We start from the raw sequence: 19,885 nt of genomic DNA, 5'->3' as shown, positions 1-19,885 counted from the left end.
TGCAGCAGGTGATCAGGAAGGCCAATGGAATCTTGGCTTTTATTGCAAGGGGGATGGAGTACAAAAACAGGGAAGTCTTGCTGCAGTTATACAGGGTATTGGTGAGGCCACACCTGGAATACTGCGTGCAGTTTTGGTTTCCATATTTAAGAAAAGATATACTTGCTCTCGAGGCAGTTCAGATAAGATTCACTCGGTTGATTCCGGAGATGAGGGGGTTGACGTATGAGGAAAGGTCGAGTAGGTTGGGATGCTACTCATTGGAGTTCAGAAGAATGAGAGGAAATCTTATCGAAACATAAAAGATTGTGAGGGGGCTTGATCGGGTGGATACGGTGAGGATGTTTCCACTGATGGGTGAGATTAGAACTAGGGGGCATAATCTTAGAATTGAGATGAGGAGAAACGTCTTCACTCAGAGGGTAGTAAATCTATGGAATTTGCTACCCCAGAGAGCTGTGGAAGCTGCAACATTAAATACATTTAAAATGGAGATAGACATTTTCCTAGCAGATAAGGGAATTAGGGGTTACGGGGAGAGGGCAGGGAAGTGGACGTGAGTCTAGATTCAGATCAGCCATGATCCTATTGAATGGCGGAGCAGGCCCGAGGGGCTGTATGGCCTACTCCTGCTCCTATTTCTTATGTTATGTTGTTAAGGGAAGTAAGACAAAGAAAACGGGAGTTTTATTGGTACACCAATTAGTAACGGTCATTCAAAAGACCGAGGAAATTAAAACGAAAATCTACAGGAGCAGGTGACAAAATTAGAGGAAAAAAAATTGGCAAAACTAAAGGATAAACAAGGAGAAAGAAGATGGGGACACCGATGGAAAAAGAGAAACTTAAAGTTTTACTGACATGGAAGTTATTAACATTTGTGCTGAGACAAATAAAACACCAGATTTTCTGAGTGAAAGGAACCTTAAAAAATGCTGGAATTTCAGTTTGTGAGAAAGTTTTCCTGACTATGAATGTTTAAGAAGTTACAGTATTTCTTTTGTCTGATTAGATGTTCTTTAAAAGAAAGATTCTGTTATGTGTGGTTTAGCTCCACCCACTTCTCTGTGTTAAAAGCATTTAAATCTTTTGTCTTGTCTTGGATTTTGGAAGTTTTAAGAATGTGCAAATAAGATTGTGCCCCAAGAATTGAAAAAGAACCTTTGAACTAATTTAAGTTAAGCTGGTGTGTAAAAACTGAGAAGAGCAACAAAAAGTTTGTTTAACGAAAGATTAAGTTTCAGTCTAAGATTTAACCTTGGAGTCGTGGTTGCTATGGTGAAATCTTCTAAAGCAGTTTGATTTGATAAGAAAATATGACGTAATTTACTGTTTTCTGCAAGAATGTGCTATTTTGTTTTGTTTGTCTGTTCATAGTTTTACAAAAGATAAGCTTCTGCCTTAAAGTTACAGTTGCCAATGTGCTTGGAAGAAAATTAATTTGAATGTTTACAAGATCTGGATTAAATTGGAGTGATGAGGTTAATTAACCTATTAAAACCAGACTTTCATTGTGGCCACGGTGAAATTTTGGTTGGTGTAAATTTGTGTAGACCGCATTGAATAAGATAACTCCGCTCCGCAAGAACATCCGATAGCTGCAGAGTTCCTTACAAAGACTTACTTAGCTTGTGAACTTTGCTCAATCCCGTCTTTCTTCACTGTCCATATTACCTCCGTGTTCGTGTTTAGTTAAAGTGTGAAAACACAACTGTCTTTCAATCAGGAAAGTTCTTTTTTTTTGATTTACGTGAATTGACGCAGTTGCGTGCATTTGATAATGTTTTGCTCCACCTTCTTAAAAACCTGCAAAGGAGTTAACCCTTTCCACTGACAGCTGTTTAAGTTCACCAAGCAACAACTTTAGTATGAAATCTAAAGATATTGGACATTATTAAATTTAAGTTTCTTAATTTTAAGTTATTATTTCACCACAGTGCCAGAGGGAAAATTAAGATTTGATAAATTAACCCCTTGGGCTCTAAGCAGAGTCACAATGGATTCCCTTCTTTCTTCTGTTATATGGAAGTTACCTTGTAAACTAATTGCAGCACTTCTGTCTCTAATGTTAAAAACACTGTGTAAGCTACCTAGCCTGAGAATCACTTGTTTCTGAAATTGGAATTGGAAGATAAATTGATCGAGATGAAATTGAACATTGATAAAAACCTGTCAGATCAACTGTACTGCTATTTGGATTTTGGGATAATTTTGAAATGACAAAATGGACTCAGGCACTATATATTTGGTTGCTTTTGGGAAAATAAAAGATCCTCTAAAAATAATGATAATAAAATGTGTTAATAACTTGGATCAAGTGAGAACATTTGATCTACGTTTTCTATCTTAAATATTGTATTGGACAGTAAAGTTTTTCCAGGACTCATGAATGAGATATGAATGGTAATTAAAGGAAAGTGATTGAGAGTGTAAGATTGAAACAGGAGAATTACACTACTGAATGGGAATTTTCAAAATTTTCTAGTGAAAGTCAGGAAAATGTAGTTAAGAATAGTAAATTGATAGTTTTCTCTTGGAGACATTTGTGTCCCTGCCTTTAATGAACTTTTAAGAAAACTGAATTTGATAGTCTGGCCACTACCCAAGACATCGGGACCATGCAGAGGAAGATGAGCAAAGATCTCCAGGTGACTACAATCTTTCGATAAGATACCTGAAAGCCCGAGAAAGGCCTGTATCGGATGGCACGTGTGGCACGATATTGAGATACTGATACGAGTGTGCAAATGGGATTCAATACAAATGAGGTAATTACCATCCAGGAATGTATGTTGAGTTTGCACTGAAGAATGGGTCTCAAACATGCTCAGTTACTTGACAACAGCAAGACATGAAATGGTTAATGTGGCTCAGGAGAGCGAGACAATTTTTAAAGCATTGACACATACTCCATCGAGAAACTATCTAATTAATGAAACAATCAGAAGAGAGTTAAACACACTGGTACCTGTTAGAGGGATTGAAATTGAAGTTGAAGTGGAGAGTTACATGGAATCTGGATTGGGACAATTGAGGGCCAAGGAGAAATCATGTTTAGTAAGAATTATGCACAAGATGGATACGAGCAAAAGAGAGATCTGGAGAATCTTTTAAATCCATGATTTGTTGATTAGATGTTAAACTGTAATGTATTTGATATGATTGTAAGACTGAATTTAACTGTGACTGTAATAATTGTGTTTTGTAGGTAACAGAGCGTGGGAAAAACCAGTACGAATCCAGTATGAGGTGATTTTAGTGGTGCTTCCTGTGTCACTACTACTGCAATTACCATGCTTTACGGGTCTAACAGGACCTGTCCCATCAACCAACACGTTTTTAAGTATGAGCTACACAATTATGTGGCACAATTCAGATACTCGGATATGACATTCCCCTGTTGTTTGTGGGTTTCAGTGAGCTCATGATGCGACTGAACTCCTCCCTAAAGCATTTTTATGTTTTGGAGCAAGACAACTCGAGAATAGATATTGAAATTGACAGCATAGGGGACAACTCACATTGATGAGATATTGGGCTTAATACATCAACACACCCTTAGGTTTGTATTATTTCACATGCTCTGGTAGTTATCCAACTTGTAATGATAGTGTATTTGATATATGTAACGTGTGTAGTAAGACTTTGATACATAAGCCAATTGGGTACTCATGCCCATGACTGACAAGCACTAACAAATTAATTGAGCACACCAAAAGAGAAGATCCGAAGCAATGTAGAGGAGACCCCAGACGGGGTAACATCAGGAAAGATAGAAGAAACAGAGGATACTCCAGGCGGGGCAGAATTGGAACACCGGAACAGTGAATTGAATTTGAGTAAGGGGTCAGAGGTTGCTCCTTCTCCTCAAAGGAATGGACTGTAAGGAAGGGAGAAATCTTCAAGACTCCCTACTAACTAACGCCCAAGTTGAGAGAGCAATAAGAGCTAGCTAGATTAGTCAAGAGTTGATTGTGAGAAGTCAATAAGGATATTTCCTTCTCAAAAAAAGGGAATTGTAAGAAATAGCTGTTAGATTCAAAGATGGGTTTTAATTCTTAGACCAGGGACTGACAACAGGCAAGCGGAAAAAGATAGCATAAATGCCAGCAAGGTCGAATATCAAGCATCAAAAGACAAATAGAAATGATAAGGGAATGGTAAAATGCAAGGAAACAGGGAGGATAGCACCTGCTAGATAACAAGGAGCCACGAAACCCCAGGGGAAGGTTGGTGGAGTTGGCTATTAGGAGGATCTTGGAGTTCATATCTGACGCATGGACTTATAATTGTTATTATAGTTGTAGTATTATTTTGTGTCATGATGATGGTTTTGAATGCATGTTGTAGGGCAGCTGTGTCCCGAATAGTGCCAGTTGCTATAGTTGATATAATCGAGATTAAGCCAGAAACCGAACAGTTAATGCAGGATAATGAACTGATAGAAGTACATACATGTAAAGCTCTTCAATCATTTGCACAGACTACCACGCCCAGCACAACTAGACAGAGGGGAATAATGAACTTAGGTACTAAGTTTAAGCCATCAGTATAGGAGTAATCCCGGGGATGGTAAAAGTGGAAAAGAAGTTGGTATCCCTAGCCAAAGTCTAAATTTGGTGCGGGACCAACAGGAGGGACTGAAGGGGTTAAAATGAACCCTCTCAGAATTCAGACAGCCGAGGTGACCACTACTTAAGTGATGCCAGCAAAATTAAAATCAGAACAAAGGAGTGGGGTCATGTGAAAGTGAATAAGAACTAAAAGAAACCAGGTTGAGATAAGAAATATCACAATAAAAATTGACTTACGTAAAAAGGCAAAACTAAACAAAGAACAGCGTGAGAAGCTTCGCAAAACCAAGATAAGATGCAGTTGTGGGACAAGACAGAATTTGTGTGTTTTGCGTAAGCGATAAGGAATATGCTGCTTTAGTTAAAAATTGTAGACAGCAGAATATAGGGGTCATGGGAATGTGACCTGTGACCAAAGGCATAGTAAGATGTAACTAACCTTTACTAATACTGAAAAGAATAAATAAGCCATATGTGATCAGGTGATTATTGTAATACAATGTGATTGGATGAAAATAGAATAAAAAGCTGTACCAAGAGAGAACGAGAAGGGTGTCACCAGACCGCGGGGTCTATGACCTTCTCCCAGAACGTTCTGTTATTAAACTGTGTACTTTTATTTTAAGACAGACTCGAGTGAATTTATTTTTCACCAACAGTCTCACCAAAGCCCTATATTATTGCAGCAAGACTTCCTTCCTCTTGTATTCCAACCCTGTTGCAATAAAGGTTAACATACCATTTGCTTTCTTAATTGCTTGCTGTACCTGCATGTTAACTTACTGTGATTCGTGTACAAGGACCACCAAATCCCTCTGTGTACCAACAGTTACTAGTCTCTCACCTTTTAAAAAAGGAGCTGCTCTTCCTCCTAATCACTCTCCCTAAAGCTGTACATTTCTTGTGTACCTAACACTGGTCAGCAGCAACACAGTCATGCTAATTAGGCGCAGTTGTCTTAACACTGCTGTCAGATCATTTTGTTGTGGGCTAGCTTTATCTCAGCAGCCAGCCAAATCTAGCACTAAAATCAGGGCTATATAGCGGTTCTTCAATTGCCAAGTTTGATCCTGTTCTCTAGAACCATGCTGAGTTTTGGAACAGGGAGGGGAGGGCTAGAGAGGAGCAATTAATTCCTTCAGAAGCAACAGAGTATTGCTACATTAGTCAGGAAAAGATCAAATGGCCACCTGAAAGGCCAGATCCTCAATGTATAATTTGGCAATGAGGCAAGATGTAGAATCGTCACCATTCTCTGTTGGATTGGCAAAGTCAAAGGCACAGATTAGCAAAGATAACATGCCTGTCTGAGATACAGAAAGATTTCTTGCAGTTTTGGACTATAAAGAACTATGCAATTTCGTCCTACATGGATACAATGTCCACCTCTGGAATCCAAGGTTGAAATCCAGCCTAGATGGGATCAAATCACCACACTCTCCAATGACTGCAACTCAAATGCAATTAATTTGGGTGGTATAGAGTTAGTCCATTATTTGACTAAATTAGCAGCGTCACTCAGAAGCCACAAGGAAGGAGGCAATGCTTAATCTAGATCTAGGGGCATTGGGAAACATCTAGGAAAACAGTATTATTAGGTTCAATATAGAAAAATAAAAAGGAGAGCGAAGATTTGAAGGAAAATTACTGAAGTGCATGAACTATAGAGCAGTGATATGGGAGACTTCAACTGCCCCAATATTTAAGGGGCAGTGATTGTGTTAAGGGCAGAGAAGGGGAGGAATTTCTGAAGTGTATTCAGGAGAACTTTCTTGATCAGTGTGTTTCCTGCCCAATGAGGAAGGAGGCATTGCTGGATCTAGTTCTGGTGAATGAAGTGCGTCAAGTGGAGAATGTCACAGTGGGAGAGCATCTCGGGAATAGTATCATAAGATTTAGATTAGTTATGGAAAAGGACAAGGACCAATCTAGAATAAAAATACTTAACTGGAGAAGGGTTAATTTCAGCGAATTGAGGGGAAATCTGGCCCACAGGCGAAGTACATTCCCACAAGGGGGAAAGGGAGGGCAATCAAAGCCAGATCTCCCTGGATGACAAAGGAGTTAGAGTGTAGGACGAACCAGAAAAAGGGGGTATATGACAGATGTCAGCTTGATAATACAAAAATTGGTAGGCAAAACAGTAACTGAATAATGGGAGGCCTTCAAAGAGGAGATGGTTCGGGTACAGAATAGACACATTACCACGAGGGGGAAAGGAAGGGCATCCAAAGCTACAGCTCCCTGGATGACTCAAGATATAGAGATTAAAATGAGACAGTAAAAGGAAGCTTATGACAAATGTAAGGTTCATAATACAGTAGAGAATCAGGCTGAATATAAAAGTTAGAGAAGTGAAAAAGGAATTAAGAGGGGCAAAGAGACAGTACGAGAATAGATTGGCAGCTAACATAACAGGGAATCCAAAGGTCTTCTGTGGGCCTATTAACAGCAAAAGGATTGTCAGAGGAGTGGTGAGGCTGATTAGCGACCAAAGTGGAGATCTATTGGTGGAAGCAGAAGGTATGGCTGAGATACTATACATGGTTGAGAGACAACATAAGCTAAATGGTACAATTTTAAAGGGGGTGCAAGAACAGAGACCTGGAGGTGTTTGTGCACAAATTTCTGAAGGTGGCAGGACAGGTTAACAAAGCAGTTAATAAAGCACATGGGATCCTAGGTTTTATAAACAGAGGCATAGCGTACAAAAGCCAGGAAGCTTTGCTAAACCTTTATAAAACACTAGCTTGGCCCCAGCTGGAGTACTGTGTCCAATTCTGGCCACCACACTTTAGGAAGGACATAGAAACATAGAAGATAGGAGCAGGAGTAGGCCATTCGGCCCTTCGAGCCTGCTCCGCCATTCAATGAGATCATGGCTGATCATCCAAATTCAGTACCCTGTCCCTGCCTTCTCCCCATATCCCTTGATCCCTTTAGGCTCAAGAAATATATCCAACTCTTTCTTGAATATATTTATTGAACTGGCCTCCACCACCCTCTGTGGTAGAGAATTCCACAGGTTCACCACTCTCTGGGTGAAGAAATTCCTCCTCATTTCAGTCCTAAATGGCTTACCCCTTATCCTTAGACTATGACCCCTGGTTCTGGACTCCCCGGCCATCATAAAGATCCTTCCTGCATCTAGTCTGTCCAGGCCTGACAGAATTTTATAGGTTTCGATGAGATCCCCTCTCAATCTTCTAAACTCCAGTGAGTATAAGCCCAATCGACACAATCTCTCCTCATACGTCATTCCTGCCATCCCAGGTATCAGCCTGGTGAATCTTCGCTGTACTCCTTCCATGGCAAGAACGTCCTTCCTCAGGTAAGGCGACCAAAACTGCACACAATACTCAAGGTGCAGTCTCACCAAGGCCCTGTACAACTGTAGCAAGACATCCTTGTTCCTGTACTCGAACCCTCTTGCTACGAAGGCCAACATACCATTTGCCTTCTTAACCGCCTGCTGCACCTGCATGCTTACCTTCAGCGACTGGTGCACAAGAACACCCAGGTCTCTTTGGCAATAGATTGGGAGAAGGGGAAGTGCATTCAAATAATAATCTGCCTTCCTATTTTTGCCACCAAAGTGGATAACCTCACATTTATCCACATTAAAATGCATTTGCCATGTTTCTGCCCAATCACCCAATCTGTCCAAATCGTACTGGAGTTTCACGACATCCTCCTCACAGCTTACCCTCCCCCCCAGCTTTGTGTCGTCTGCAAATTTGGAGATATTACATCCAATTCCCTCGTCCAGTCATTAATATATATTGTGAACAGCTGGGGTCCTACGACCGATCCTTGCGGTACCCCACTAGTCACTGCCTGCCACTCGGAAAACGACCCGTTTATTCCAACTCTTTGCTTTCTGTCCGCCAACCAGTTCTCTATCCAAGTCAATACTTTGCCCCCAATCCCATGTGCCTTAATTTTGCACGCTAATCTCTTATGTGGGACCTTATCGAAAGCCTTCTGAAAGTCCAAATACACCACATCCACTGGTTCTCCCTTACCTATTTTACCAGTTACATCCTCAAAAAATTCCAGTAGATTAGTCAAGCATGATTTACCTTTTGTAAATCCATGTTGACTTTGTCCGATCCTGTCACTGCTTTCCAAGTGCTCTGCTATTACATCTTTTATTATAGACTCTAGCATTTTCCCCACTACCGATGTCAGGCTTACTGGTCTATAATTCCCCACTTTTTCTCTACCACCTTTTTTGAATAGTGGGGTAACATTAGCTACCCTCCAATCCATGGGTACCGTTCCAGAGTCTATCGAGTTCTGGAAGATGACCAGCAATGCATCTACTATCTCTAGGGCCACTTCCTTAAGTACCCTGGGATGCAGACCATCAGGCCCTGGGGATTTATCGGCCTTCAGTCCCATCAATTTTCCTAACACCATTTCCCTACAAATACTGATTTCTTTCAGTTCCACCCTTTCATCAGGCCCTATGTTCCCCGGCATCTCTGGGAGGTTATTTGTGTCCTCCTTTGTGAAGACAGAACCAAAGTATGAATTTAGTTGGTCTGCCATTTCCTTGTTTCCCATTATAAATTCCCCTGATTCTGACTGTAAGGGACCTACGCTTGACTTCACCAATCTTTTTCTCTTCACATATCTATAAAAGCTTTTACAGTCAGTTTTTATGTTCCCTGCGAGCTTACTCTCATATTCTATTTTCCCTTTCTTAATTAATCCCTTTGTCCTCCTTTGTTGAATCCTAAACTGCTCCCAATCCTCAGGATTATTGCTTTTTCTGGCCAATTTATACGTCGTCTCCTTGGATCTTATGCTATCCCTAATTTCCCTAGTTAGCCACGGTTGAGTCACCTTTTTTGTTTTATTTGTATGCCAAACTGGGATGAACAAATTCTGTAGCTCATCCATTCGGTCTTTGAATGTTTGCCATTGCCTATCCACCGTCAACCCTTTGAGTGCCATTCCCCAATCAATCCTACCCAACTCGCTCCTCAAACCATCGTAGTTTCCTTTATTTAAATTGAGGACCCTAGTCCGAGTCAACTACTTCATTCTCCATCTTAATGAAGAATTCGATCATATTATGATCGCTCAGGCCCAAGGGGCCTCGTACAACAAGATTGCTAATTAATCCTTTCTCGTTACATAATACCCAGTCTAAGATGGCCTGATCTCTGGTTGGTTCCTCGACATATTGGTCCAGGAAACCATCCCGTAAACACTCCAGGAATTCCTCCTCCACAGTATTGTTACTCATTTGGTTGGCCCAATCTATATGTAGATTAAAGTCACCCATGATGACTGCTGTGCCCTTATTGCACGCTTCTTTAATTTCCCTTTTAATGCCATCCCCAACCTCTGTCTTACCGTTGGGAGGTCTATATACCACTCCCACTAATGTTTTTTTCCCCCCTTAGTATTTCTCAATTCTACCCATACAGATTCCACATCAGAGCTAATATCCTTCATTACAATTGTATTAATCCCTTCTTTAACCAGTAATGCTACCCCACCTCCCTTTCCTTTTTGCCTATCTTTCCTGAATATCGAATACCCCTGGATGTTGAGTTCCCAGTCTTGGCCATCCTTGAGCCACGTTTCCGTAATCCCAACCAAATCATATTCATTTACCTCTATTTGCGCAGCCAATTCGTCCACCTTATTACAAATGCTCCTCGCATTAAGACACAAAGCCTTCAGGCTTGTTTTTTTAACGCTCTTAGACCTATTAGAATTATTATTTACTGTGGCCACGTTTGATTTAAACCATTGATTTCTCTGACTGCCACTTTTGTTTTTCTCCTTCCTATCTTTTGCTTTTATCCCTGTTTCTCTTTCCTCGGTCTCCCTGCTCAGGTTCCCAACCCCCTGCCATTTTAGTTTAAACCCCCCCGAACAGTGCTAGCAAACCTCCCCGCAAGGATATTTGTCCTGCTCTGGTTCAGGTGCAACCCGTCCGACTTGTACAAGTCCCACCTTCCCCAGAAGCAGGCCCAGTGATCCAGGAAACTAAAGCCCTCCCTCCTGCACCAACTCTTTAGCCACGCATTCATCTGCTCTATCCTCCTATTCCTATACTCACTAGCACGTGGCACCGGGAGTAATCCAGAGATTACAACCTTTGAGGTCCTGCTCTTTAATCTGCAACCTAGCTCCCTAAATTCTTGCTGCAGGACCTCATCCCTCTTCCTACCCATGTCACTGGTCCCAATGTGAACCACGACCTCTGACTGTTCACCCTCCCCCTTCAGAATGCCCTGCAGCCGTTCAGTGACATCTTTGACCCTGGCACCAGGGAGGCAACAAACCATCCTGGAGTCACGTCTATGGCCACAGAAACTCCTATCTGTACCCCTTACGATAGAATCCCCTACCACTATTGCTCTCCCACTCTTTTTCCTCCCTTCCTGAGCAGCAGAAGCACCCCTGGTGCCGGGAAGTTGGCTGCTGCTGCCTTCCTCTGGTAAGTCATCCCCCTCAACAGTATCCAAATCGGTATACGTGTTTGAGAGGGGGATGGCCACAGGGGTCCCCTGCACTACCTGCCTGCCTCTACTGCTCTGCCTGATGGTCACCCATTTCCCTTCTGCCTGTGCAGCCCTTACCTGCGGTGTGACCACCTCATCAAACGTGTTATCCACGACCCTCTCAGCATCGTGAATGCTCCAAAGCCCATCCACCCGCAGCTCCAGCGCCGCAATGCGGTCTGCTAGTAGCCGCAGCTGGATGCATTTCTGGCACACGTGGTCATCAGGGACACCGGCAGTGTCCCTGAATTCCCACATAGAGCAAGAGGAGCATAACACAGGGCTGGGCTCTCCTGGCATGACTTACCCTTTAATTAATTTAAATTTAATTCACTATCATGAAGGCTTTGGAGAGGGTACAGAAGACTTTTACCAGAATGATTCCAGGGATGAGGGATTACAGTTATGCGGATAGATTGGAGAAGCTGGGGTTGTTCTCCTTAAAGCAGAGATGGTGAAGAGGAGATTTGATAGAGGCGTTTAATGTCATGAAGGGTTTAGATAGAGTAAATAAAGAGAAACTGTTGCCAATGGCTGATAGCACGATAACCAGAGGGCACAGATTTAAGGTGATTGGCAAAAGAACCAGAAAAACTTTTTTACGCAACGAGTGATTAGGATTTGGTATGCACTGCCCGATAGGGTGGTGGATACAGATTCAATAATAGTCTTCAAAAGGGAATTAGATAAATACTTGAAGGAGAAACAATTGCTGGGATATGGGGAAAGACCCAAGCAGATCGATGGGCTGAATGGCCTCCTTCTGTGCTGTACTATTCTATGCTTCTATAAACATGCTTGACTGGAAAAAAAAAACAAATTTAAACTTGATAAAAAGGGAAATAAGCCCAGCTTACAATCCAATTTGGAAAAATGCTGAAGCTTTGTGAACAGTGATTGTCCTTTTCTAAGGAAGAGACACGTGGCATACATAAAATGCTGGCACCAAAACTCGCACTTTTAACCAAAAAAAAACATGACGAGGTCTTATGGCTGCCCTTATGACAAGACATTCTGTAACCTGGAGAGGCAAGGAACATACAACTGGATGCAGTTATTACATCTGCTGTATTAAACGGTGTGTGTGTCTCTGTGACTACATCTATAATATTGTAATTCTGCAGTGAGCCTGTTGCTGAGCAGTCTATGTTAGTCCTGGATCAAACAGACTGATAAAAACATGCGAGGGTTGTTGAAGAAAATTACAGCTGAATTCCTGACTTCATTTGAAACATGTGGTTGAGAAAACCAAAAGAGTTGGATAGCAACTATGACAGAATAAATAAAAGTGTACAGCAAATCAATTCATAAACTCTATGGACAAGGAATTATGAACTGAAATATCAGAGAAGGTGGAAGAGAATGAGCTCACAGAAAGAGATTAGGAGGCCAAGGAGGTAAGCTACAAAGGAGCAAGGACTCCACCTCCGATCACACCACATTGAGCATCACTCTCAAGGGGTAGTGGGATTAGTAAGAACCCATACCATCCAAATCTATTAACACTACCTCAGGAGATTAAGTGGATTTCTCTAAAATCCCTGTAGTCGTGATGTATTAGCCATATAAAGACATGCTACTGGGTTGAACCAAGATTGGTATTAGAATAATAGGGAAAGCACATAACTTCCAGTTAAATTATTCCTCTGCATGGCCACTTTCTACTTAATATGGTATTCAGATTTTTGTCTACAACTCGTACAGCAGTATGTACAAGCAAAATACTGCGGATGCTGGAAATCTGAAATAAAACCAGAACATGCTGGAAGCAGCAGGTGAGGCAGCATCTGTGGAGAGAGAAACAGAGTTAACATTCTGATGAACTCAACTGAGTTCTGGTGAAAGGTCATCGGCTTGACGTCAACTCCATTTCTCTCTCCAGATTCTGACTGAACTGCTGAGTGCTTCTAGCATTTTCAGTATTTACATTGTGTTTTGTTTAGACAGAAGAGAACTTACCTCCGAGGGTTAGGTGAATTGTTTTCATCCCTGTTATGTTTGATCATACGGCATTTCCCTATGACACTATCTGGGCGTGAAATCCACATGCCTTTGAAAGTAATCCTATTCGGAAAGAAAAACATTTAAAACATTTTTAAAACTTGAACTCCCAGTACCCTGTAGTTGGGAAATTGCTAGAATCCATTATTAAGGAAGTGGTAACAAAGCACTTAGAAAATAATATGATTAAGCAGAGTCAACATGATTTTATGGAAGTAAAATTATGTTTAACAAATTTATTAGAGTTTTTTGAGGATGTAACTAGCAGGGTAGATAAAGGGGAACAAGTGGATGTAGTATATTTGGATTTCCAAAAGGCATTAGATAAGGTGCCACATAAAAGGTTGCTAAGAAAGATTAGAGCTCATGGAGTTGGGGGTAATATATTAGCATGGATAGAGGATTGGTTAATGGACAGAAAACAGAGTAGGGATAAACGGGTCATTTTTCAGTTGGCAGGCTATAACTAGTGGGGTGCCGCAAGGATCAGTGCTTGGGCCTAAGCTATTTACAATCTATACTAATGACTTCGGTGAAGGGACTGAGTGCAATGTATCCCAGGTTGCTGATGATACAAAACTAGGTGGGAAAATAAGCTGTGAGGAGGACACAGAGTCTGCAAAGGGATATAGACAGGTGGGCAATAAAATGGCAGATGGAGTATAATGTGGGGATATGTGAAGTTATTCACTTTGGTAGGATGAATAGAAAAACAGAATATTTTTTAAATGGTAAGAAACTATTAAATGTTGGTGTTCAAAGAGATTTAGGTGTCCCTTAACATGCAGGTACAGCAAGCAATTAGGAAGGCAAATGGCATGTTGGCCTTTATTGCAAGGGGGTTGGAGTATAAGAGTAAGGAGCTCCTACTACAATTGTACAGGGCTTTGGTGAGACCACACCTGGCGCACAGTGTACAGTTTTGGTCTCCTTATCTGAGGAAGGACATACTTGCCTTGGAGGCGGTGCAGCGAAGGTTCACTAGATTGATCCCTGGGATGAGAAGGTTATCCTATGAGGAGAGATTGAGCCTATACTCTCTGGAGTTTAGAAGAATGAGAGGTGATCTCATTGAAACATAAAAGATTCTGAGGGGATTGACAGGGTAGATGCTGAGAGGTTGTTTCCTCTAGCTGGAGAACTAGGGGGCAGAGTCTCAGGATAAAGGGTCGGCCATTTAAGACTGATATGAGGAGGAATTTCTTCACTGAGAGGGTTGTGAATCTTTGGAATTCTCTACCCCAGAGAGCTGTGGATGCTCAGTCATTGAGTATATTCAAGGCTGAGATAGATAGATTTTTGGACTCTAGGGAATCAAGGGATATGGAGAGAAGGCTGGAAAGTGGAGTTGAGGTTGAAGATCAGCCACGAGATTTAATGGCAGAGCAGGCTCGAGGGGCCGAATGGCTGACTCCTGCTCCTATTTCTTGTGTTCTTATAATCGGCTTTTTTTTTTCTTATGCTGGTGGTTGAGGGATAAATGTTGGCCGGGACATCGGGATAACTCCCCTGCTCTTCAAATTGTGCCAGGAGATCTTTTATGCTCATTTGAGAGGGTAGACATGGCCTTGGTTTAACGTCTCATCAGAAAAATGGCACCTCCGACAGTGCAGCACTCCTTCATTACTTCACTGAAGTGTCAGCCTAGCTTATGTGCTCATTAAGTGCTTGAAACCACCACCTTTTGACTTCGAGGTGAGTGCTTCCACTGAGCCAAGGCTGGCACCACAAATGTTCCAAAATCCCCAAATGTATTTGATTGCTTGGTGACTTACTGGTCAGTTCAGGGGTAGAACTTTGATGAAAAAATAATTAAGTGATTTGATTGCTCAGTTTTCTGTTGTTTACTCATTCATATTTCAGCCAATCTGATATTTGACTGATAAATTAATAGATTACGGGAACGGTAGCATAGTGGTTATGTTACTGGACTAGTAATCCAGAGGCTTGGACTAATGATCCAGAGACGCGAGTTCAAATCCCACCACGGCAGCTGGGGAATTTAAATTCAGTTACTTAAACAAGTCTGGAATAAAAAGCTAGTATCAGTAACGGTGACCATGAAATTATCGGATTGCTGTAAAAACCCATCTAGTTCACTAATGTCCTTTAGGGAAGGAAATCTGCCGTACTTGCCTGGTCTGGTCTACATGAGACTCCAGACCCACAGCAATGTGATTGACTCTTAACTGCCCTCTGAAATGGCCGAGCAAGCCACTCAGTTGTATACAACCGCTACAAAAACAATAAGAATAAAAAAACCGGAGGGACCACCTGACATCGACTTCAGCACCGACTACGGACACGACAACAGCACACCCAGCCCAGTCGACCCTGCAAAGTCCTCCTCACTAACATCTGGGGACTTGTCAAAATTGGGAGCGCTGTCCCACAGACCAGTCAAACAACAGCCTGACATAGTCATACTCACAGTCATACCTTTCAGCCAATGTCCCAGATTCCTCCATCAGCATTGCTGGGTATGTCCTGTCCCACCAGCAGGACAGGCCTACCAGAGGTGGCGGCACAGTGGTATACAGTCAGGAGGGTGTGGCCCAGGGAGTCCTCAACATTGACTCCGGGTCCCATAAATGGCCTGAATTTGCGGTCGGAGGTTTCTTGTGGGCGGATGCCTCCGACCGGCAAAAAATCTACGAACTTACCTTCTGCCTCGGGATCCACGGAGACTCGCGCTCCTGGATCTCTCTGCGTAGACATGTGTAGAGGTCCACGTATACCAGGGGTGCACGCGGTTCGCAAGTGCCCCTGGGATCATGTGGGCGGGTCCAACAAATGACAGAAGGGAATCCCATTCATACTTATGGAGGTTCTGCATGTGCATGAATGGGAATACCCCCAAAAATATCTCTACACTTCAAATAAATTTTTTTAAACTACATATTTAAAATTAAATTAAAATGGCATTTAATTAAATATTTAAAACAAAAAATTAATTTTTTGAAAAATAAATGTACATGTTTTAATGGGGCTAAAAATAAACTTGGCTTATTTCACAGGTTTTTAAATGTATACATTATTGAAAAAAATGTATTTTTCTGTTTTTTTTTTAAAACTCTTACGCTGGTAAAAGCAGGCCTTACGCCTGCTTTTACCAGGCGTAAGATTTTCACGGGCATTAGCTGGACAGAAGTTGGGAAAATAGCCCAACTCTCCGCCCGTGGATGCCCTTTTCCCGGGAATGCGGAGGATCTGTCAAGAAGCAAACCATTGTAAATTACAACCCATTGTCTCATGGCTTCAGGTCAAACAAACCTCCTGCTGTTTACCACCTACCGCCCTCCCTCAGCTGAAGAATTAGTACTCCTCCATATTGAACACCACTTGGAAGAAGCACTGAGGGTAGCAAGGGTACACAATGTACTCTGGGTGGGGGACATCAATGTCCATCACCAAGAGTGGCTCGGTAGCACCATTACTGACCGAGCTGGCCGAGTCCTGAAGGACATAGCGGCCAGACTAGGACTGCGGTAGGTGGTGAGAGAACCAACACGGGGGAAAAAACCTACCTGACTTCGTCCTCATCAATCTACCTGTCACAGATGCATCTGTCCATGACAGCATTGGTAGCAGTGACCACCGCACAGTCCTTGTGGAGATAAAATCCCATCTTAACACTGAGGATATCCTCCATTGTGTTGTGTGGCACCACCACCGTGCTAAATGGGATAGATTCAGAACAGATCTAGCATCTCCAAACTGGGCATCCATGAGGGATGGGCCATCAGCAGCAGCACAATTGTATTCCACAACAATTTGTAACCTCATTGCCCGGCATATCCCTCACTTTACCATTACCATCAAGCCAGGGGACCAACCCTGGTTCAATAAGGGGTGCAGAAGAGCATGCCATGAGCAGCACCAGGCATATGTGAAAATGAGCTGCTAACCTGGGGAAGCTGCAACACAGGACTACATGCATGCTAAACAGCAGAAGCATCATGCTATAGTCAGAGCTAAGTGATCTCACAATCAACACATCAGATCAAAGCTCTGCAGTCCTGCCACATCCAGTCGTGAATGGTGGTGGACCATTAAACAACTAACGGGAGGAGAAGGCTCCATGAACATCCCCATCCTTAACGATGATGGAGCACAGCACGCAAGTGTAAAAGACAAGGCTGAAGCATTTGCAACCATCATCAGCCAGAAGTGCCAAGTGGATGATCCATATCAGCCTCCTGCTGAGGTCCCTACCATCACAGAAGCCAGTCTTCAGCCAATTCGATTCACTCCACGTGATATCAAGAAACGGCTGAGCGCACTGGATATAGTAAAGGCTATGGGCTCTGGCAACATCCCGGCTGTCAAGCTGATGACTTGTGCTCCAGAACTCACCGTGCCTCTAGCCAAGCTGTTCCTGCACAGCTACAACCCGACAACCAAGCATGTATCTGACAATCTGGAAAACTGCCCAGGTATGTCCTGTCCACAAAAATCATGACAAATCCAATCCAGCCAATTACCACCCCATCAGTCTACTCTCAAATCATCAGCAAAGTGACGGAAGGTGTCGTCGTCAGTGCTATCAAGCGGCACTTATTCACCAATAACCTGCTCACCGGTGGTCTTTTTGGGTTCTGCCAGGACCACTCGGCTCCAGACTGCATTACAACTTTAGTCCAAACATGGACAAAAGAGCTGAATTTCAGAGGAGAGAGGAGAGTGACTGCCCTTGACATCAAGGCAGCATTTGACCGAGTGTGGCATCAAGGAGCCCTAGTAAAATTGAAATCAATGGGAATCGGGGCAAACTCGCCACTGGCTGGAGTCATACCTAGCACAAAGGAAGAACGCAACAGTTGTTGGAGGTCAATCATCTCAGCCCCAGGACATCGCTGCAGGCGTTCCTCAGGGCAGTGTCTAAGGCCCAACCATCTTCAGCTACTTCATCAATAACCTTCCCTCCAGCATAAGGTCAGATGTGGGGATGTTTGCTGATGATTGCAGTGTTCAGTTCCATTCGCAACTCCTCAGATAACAAAGCAGTCCATACCCGAATGCAGCAAGACCTGGATAACATTCAGGCTTGGGCTGATAAGTGGCAAGTAACATTCGAGCCACACAAGAGCCAGACAATGACTAGCTCCAACAAGCGAGAATCTAACCACTGCCCCTTGACATTCAACGCCATTACCATCGCTGAATCCTCCACCATCAACATCCTTGGGGTCACCATTGACCAGAAACTTAACTGGACAAGCCACATCAGTACTGTGGCAAGAGCAGGTCAGAGGCTGGGTATTCTACCGCGAGTGTCTCACCTCCTGATTCCTCAAAGCCTTTCCACCATCTACAAGGCACAAGTCAGGAGTGTGATGGAATACTCTCCACTTGCCTGGATGAGTGCAGCTTAAACAACAGTCAAGAAGCTTGACAAGACAAAGCAGCCCGCTTGATTGGCACCCCATCCACCACCTTAAATATTCACTCCCTGCACCACCGGTGCACCGTGGCTGCAGTGTGTACCATCTACAAGATGCACTGCAGCAACTTGCCAAGGCTTCTTCGGCAGCACCTCCCAAACCCGCGACCTCTACCACCTAAAGGGCAAGGGCAGCAGGTGCATGGGAGCACCATCACCTGCAGGTTCCCCTCCAAGTTACACACTTGGAAATATATCGCCGTTCCTTCATCGCTGGGTCAAATTCCTGGAACTCCCTCCCTAACAGCACTGTGGGAGTACCTTCAGCACAAGGACTGCAGTGGTTCAAGAAGGTGGCTCACCACCACCGTCTCAAAGGCAATTAGGGGTGGGCAATAAATGCTGGCCTTGCCAGCGACGCCCACATCACAGGAACTAATTAAAAAAAAACTATTTACTTCAGGCAATCAGAAATTTTTGACCTATAGATGTTTGTATGTTTTAAAGTGCCACACCCTTAGGCGTAACAACTGAGGCAACTTTCAGATGACATCTTTGAAAGACATGCATCTATCTATATATTTAAAATATTACACCTTTACACACCTCCTGTCAATTTTTTATAATTATAAATCCCTATGTCCACATTTCTAATGGAAATTGCCTCTATAAACTGGTATTTAACCCTCCCCAGCCACTTCGGTACCATAAGTGGTGGGAGGGCGTAATTACATAAGAACGAGCTGGAGTACCCGGCGTTGCCAAGGGAAATGAAGAAACCTCTGCCATGTTTATAAAACTGTTTATGAAACTGTTGGGATTGAAGAACTCCTCCTAAGCACCCAGGAGGTGGTTCTTTAACTTCGTTTTTTGTTAATACTGCGTCCAAGTCTGTGACGTTTTTTTTTTTTTTTTTTTTTTTTTTTTTTTTTTTGAGGGCATGCTGTTATGAAAAAAGAATAATTTTTATATCTATATCTATCTATAAATATAAATGAGTTTGTCTGTCTGTCTGTGTGGGGGGGAAGGAGCGAGAGGGGGGGGAAGGAGCGAGAGGGGGGGGAGGAGCGAGAGGGGGGGAGGAGCGAGGGGGGGGAGGAGCGAGAGGGGGGGGAAGGAGCGAGAGGGGGGGAAGGAGCGAGAGGGGGGGGAAGGAGCGAGGGGGGGGGGAAGGAGCGAGAGGGGGGGGGAAGGAGCGAGAGGGGGGGGAAGGAGCGAGAGGGGGGGGAAGGAGCGAGAGGGGGGGAAGGAGCGAGAGGGGGGGAAGGAGCGAGAGGGGGGGAAGGAGCGAGAGGGGGGGAAGGAGCGAGAGGGGGGGAAGGAGCGAGAGGGGGGGAAGGAGCGAGAGGGGGGGAAGGAGCGAGAGGGGGGAAGGAGCGAGAGGGGGGGGAAGGAGCGAG

The 19,885-nt window shown here is 43.4% G+C and overlaps 1 protein-coding gene across 1 annotated transcript in view; it reads right to left on the bottom strand.

Moving 5' to 3' along the window:
* Positions 1-19,885, bottom strand: part of b4galt1l (DP-Gal:betaGlcNAc beta 1,4- galactosyltransferase, polypeptide 1, like) — a 118,799-nt gene that overhangs the window by 23,420 nt on the left and 75,494 nt on the right. Inside the window, exon 5 of the mRNA XM_085982880.1 lies at positions 13,061-13,165. Coding sequence (XP_085839006.1) covers positions 13,061-13,165 — 105 coding nt within the window. The remainder of the gene's footprint in view (positions 1-13,060; positions 13,166-19,885) is intronic.

The sequence above is a fragment of the Somniosus microcephalus genome, chromosome 1 (genome assembly GCF_052327205.1).
Source record: "Somniosus microcephalus isolate GS21.2 chromosome 1, FLI_Smic_1.0, whole genome shotgun sequence".
Lineage (NCBI taxonomy): Eukaryota > Metazoa > Chordata > Chondrichthyes > Squaliformes > Somniosidae > Somniosus > Somniosus microcephalus.
Note: the sequence above shows the minus strand (reverse complement) of the source record. Positions and strands in the feature narration are given on the sequence as shown.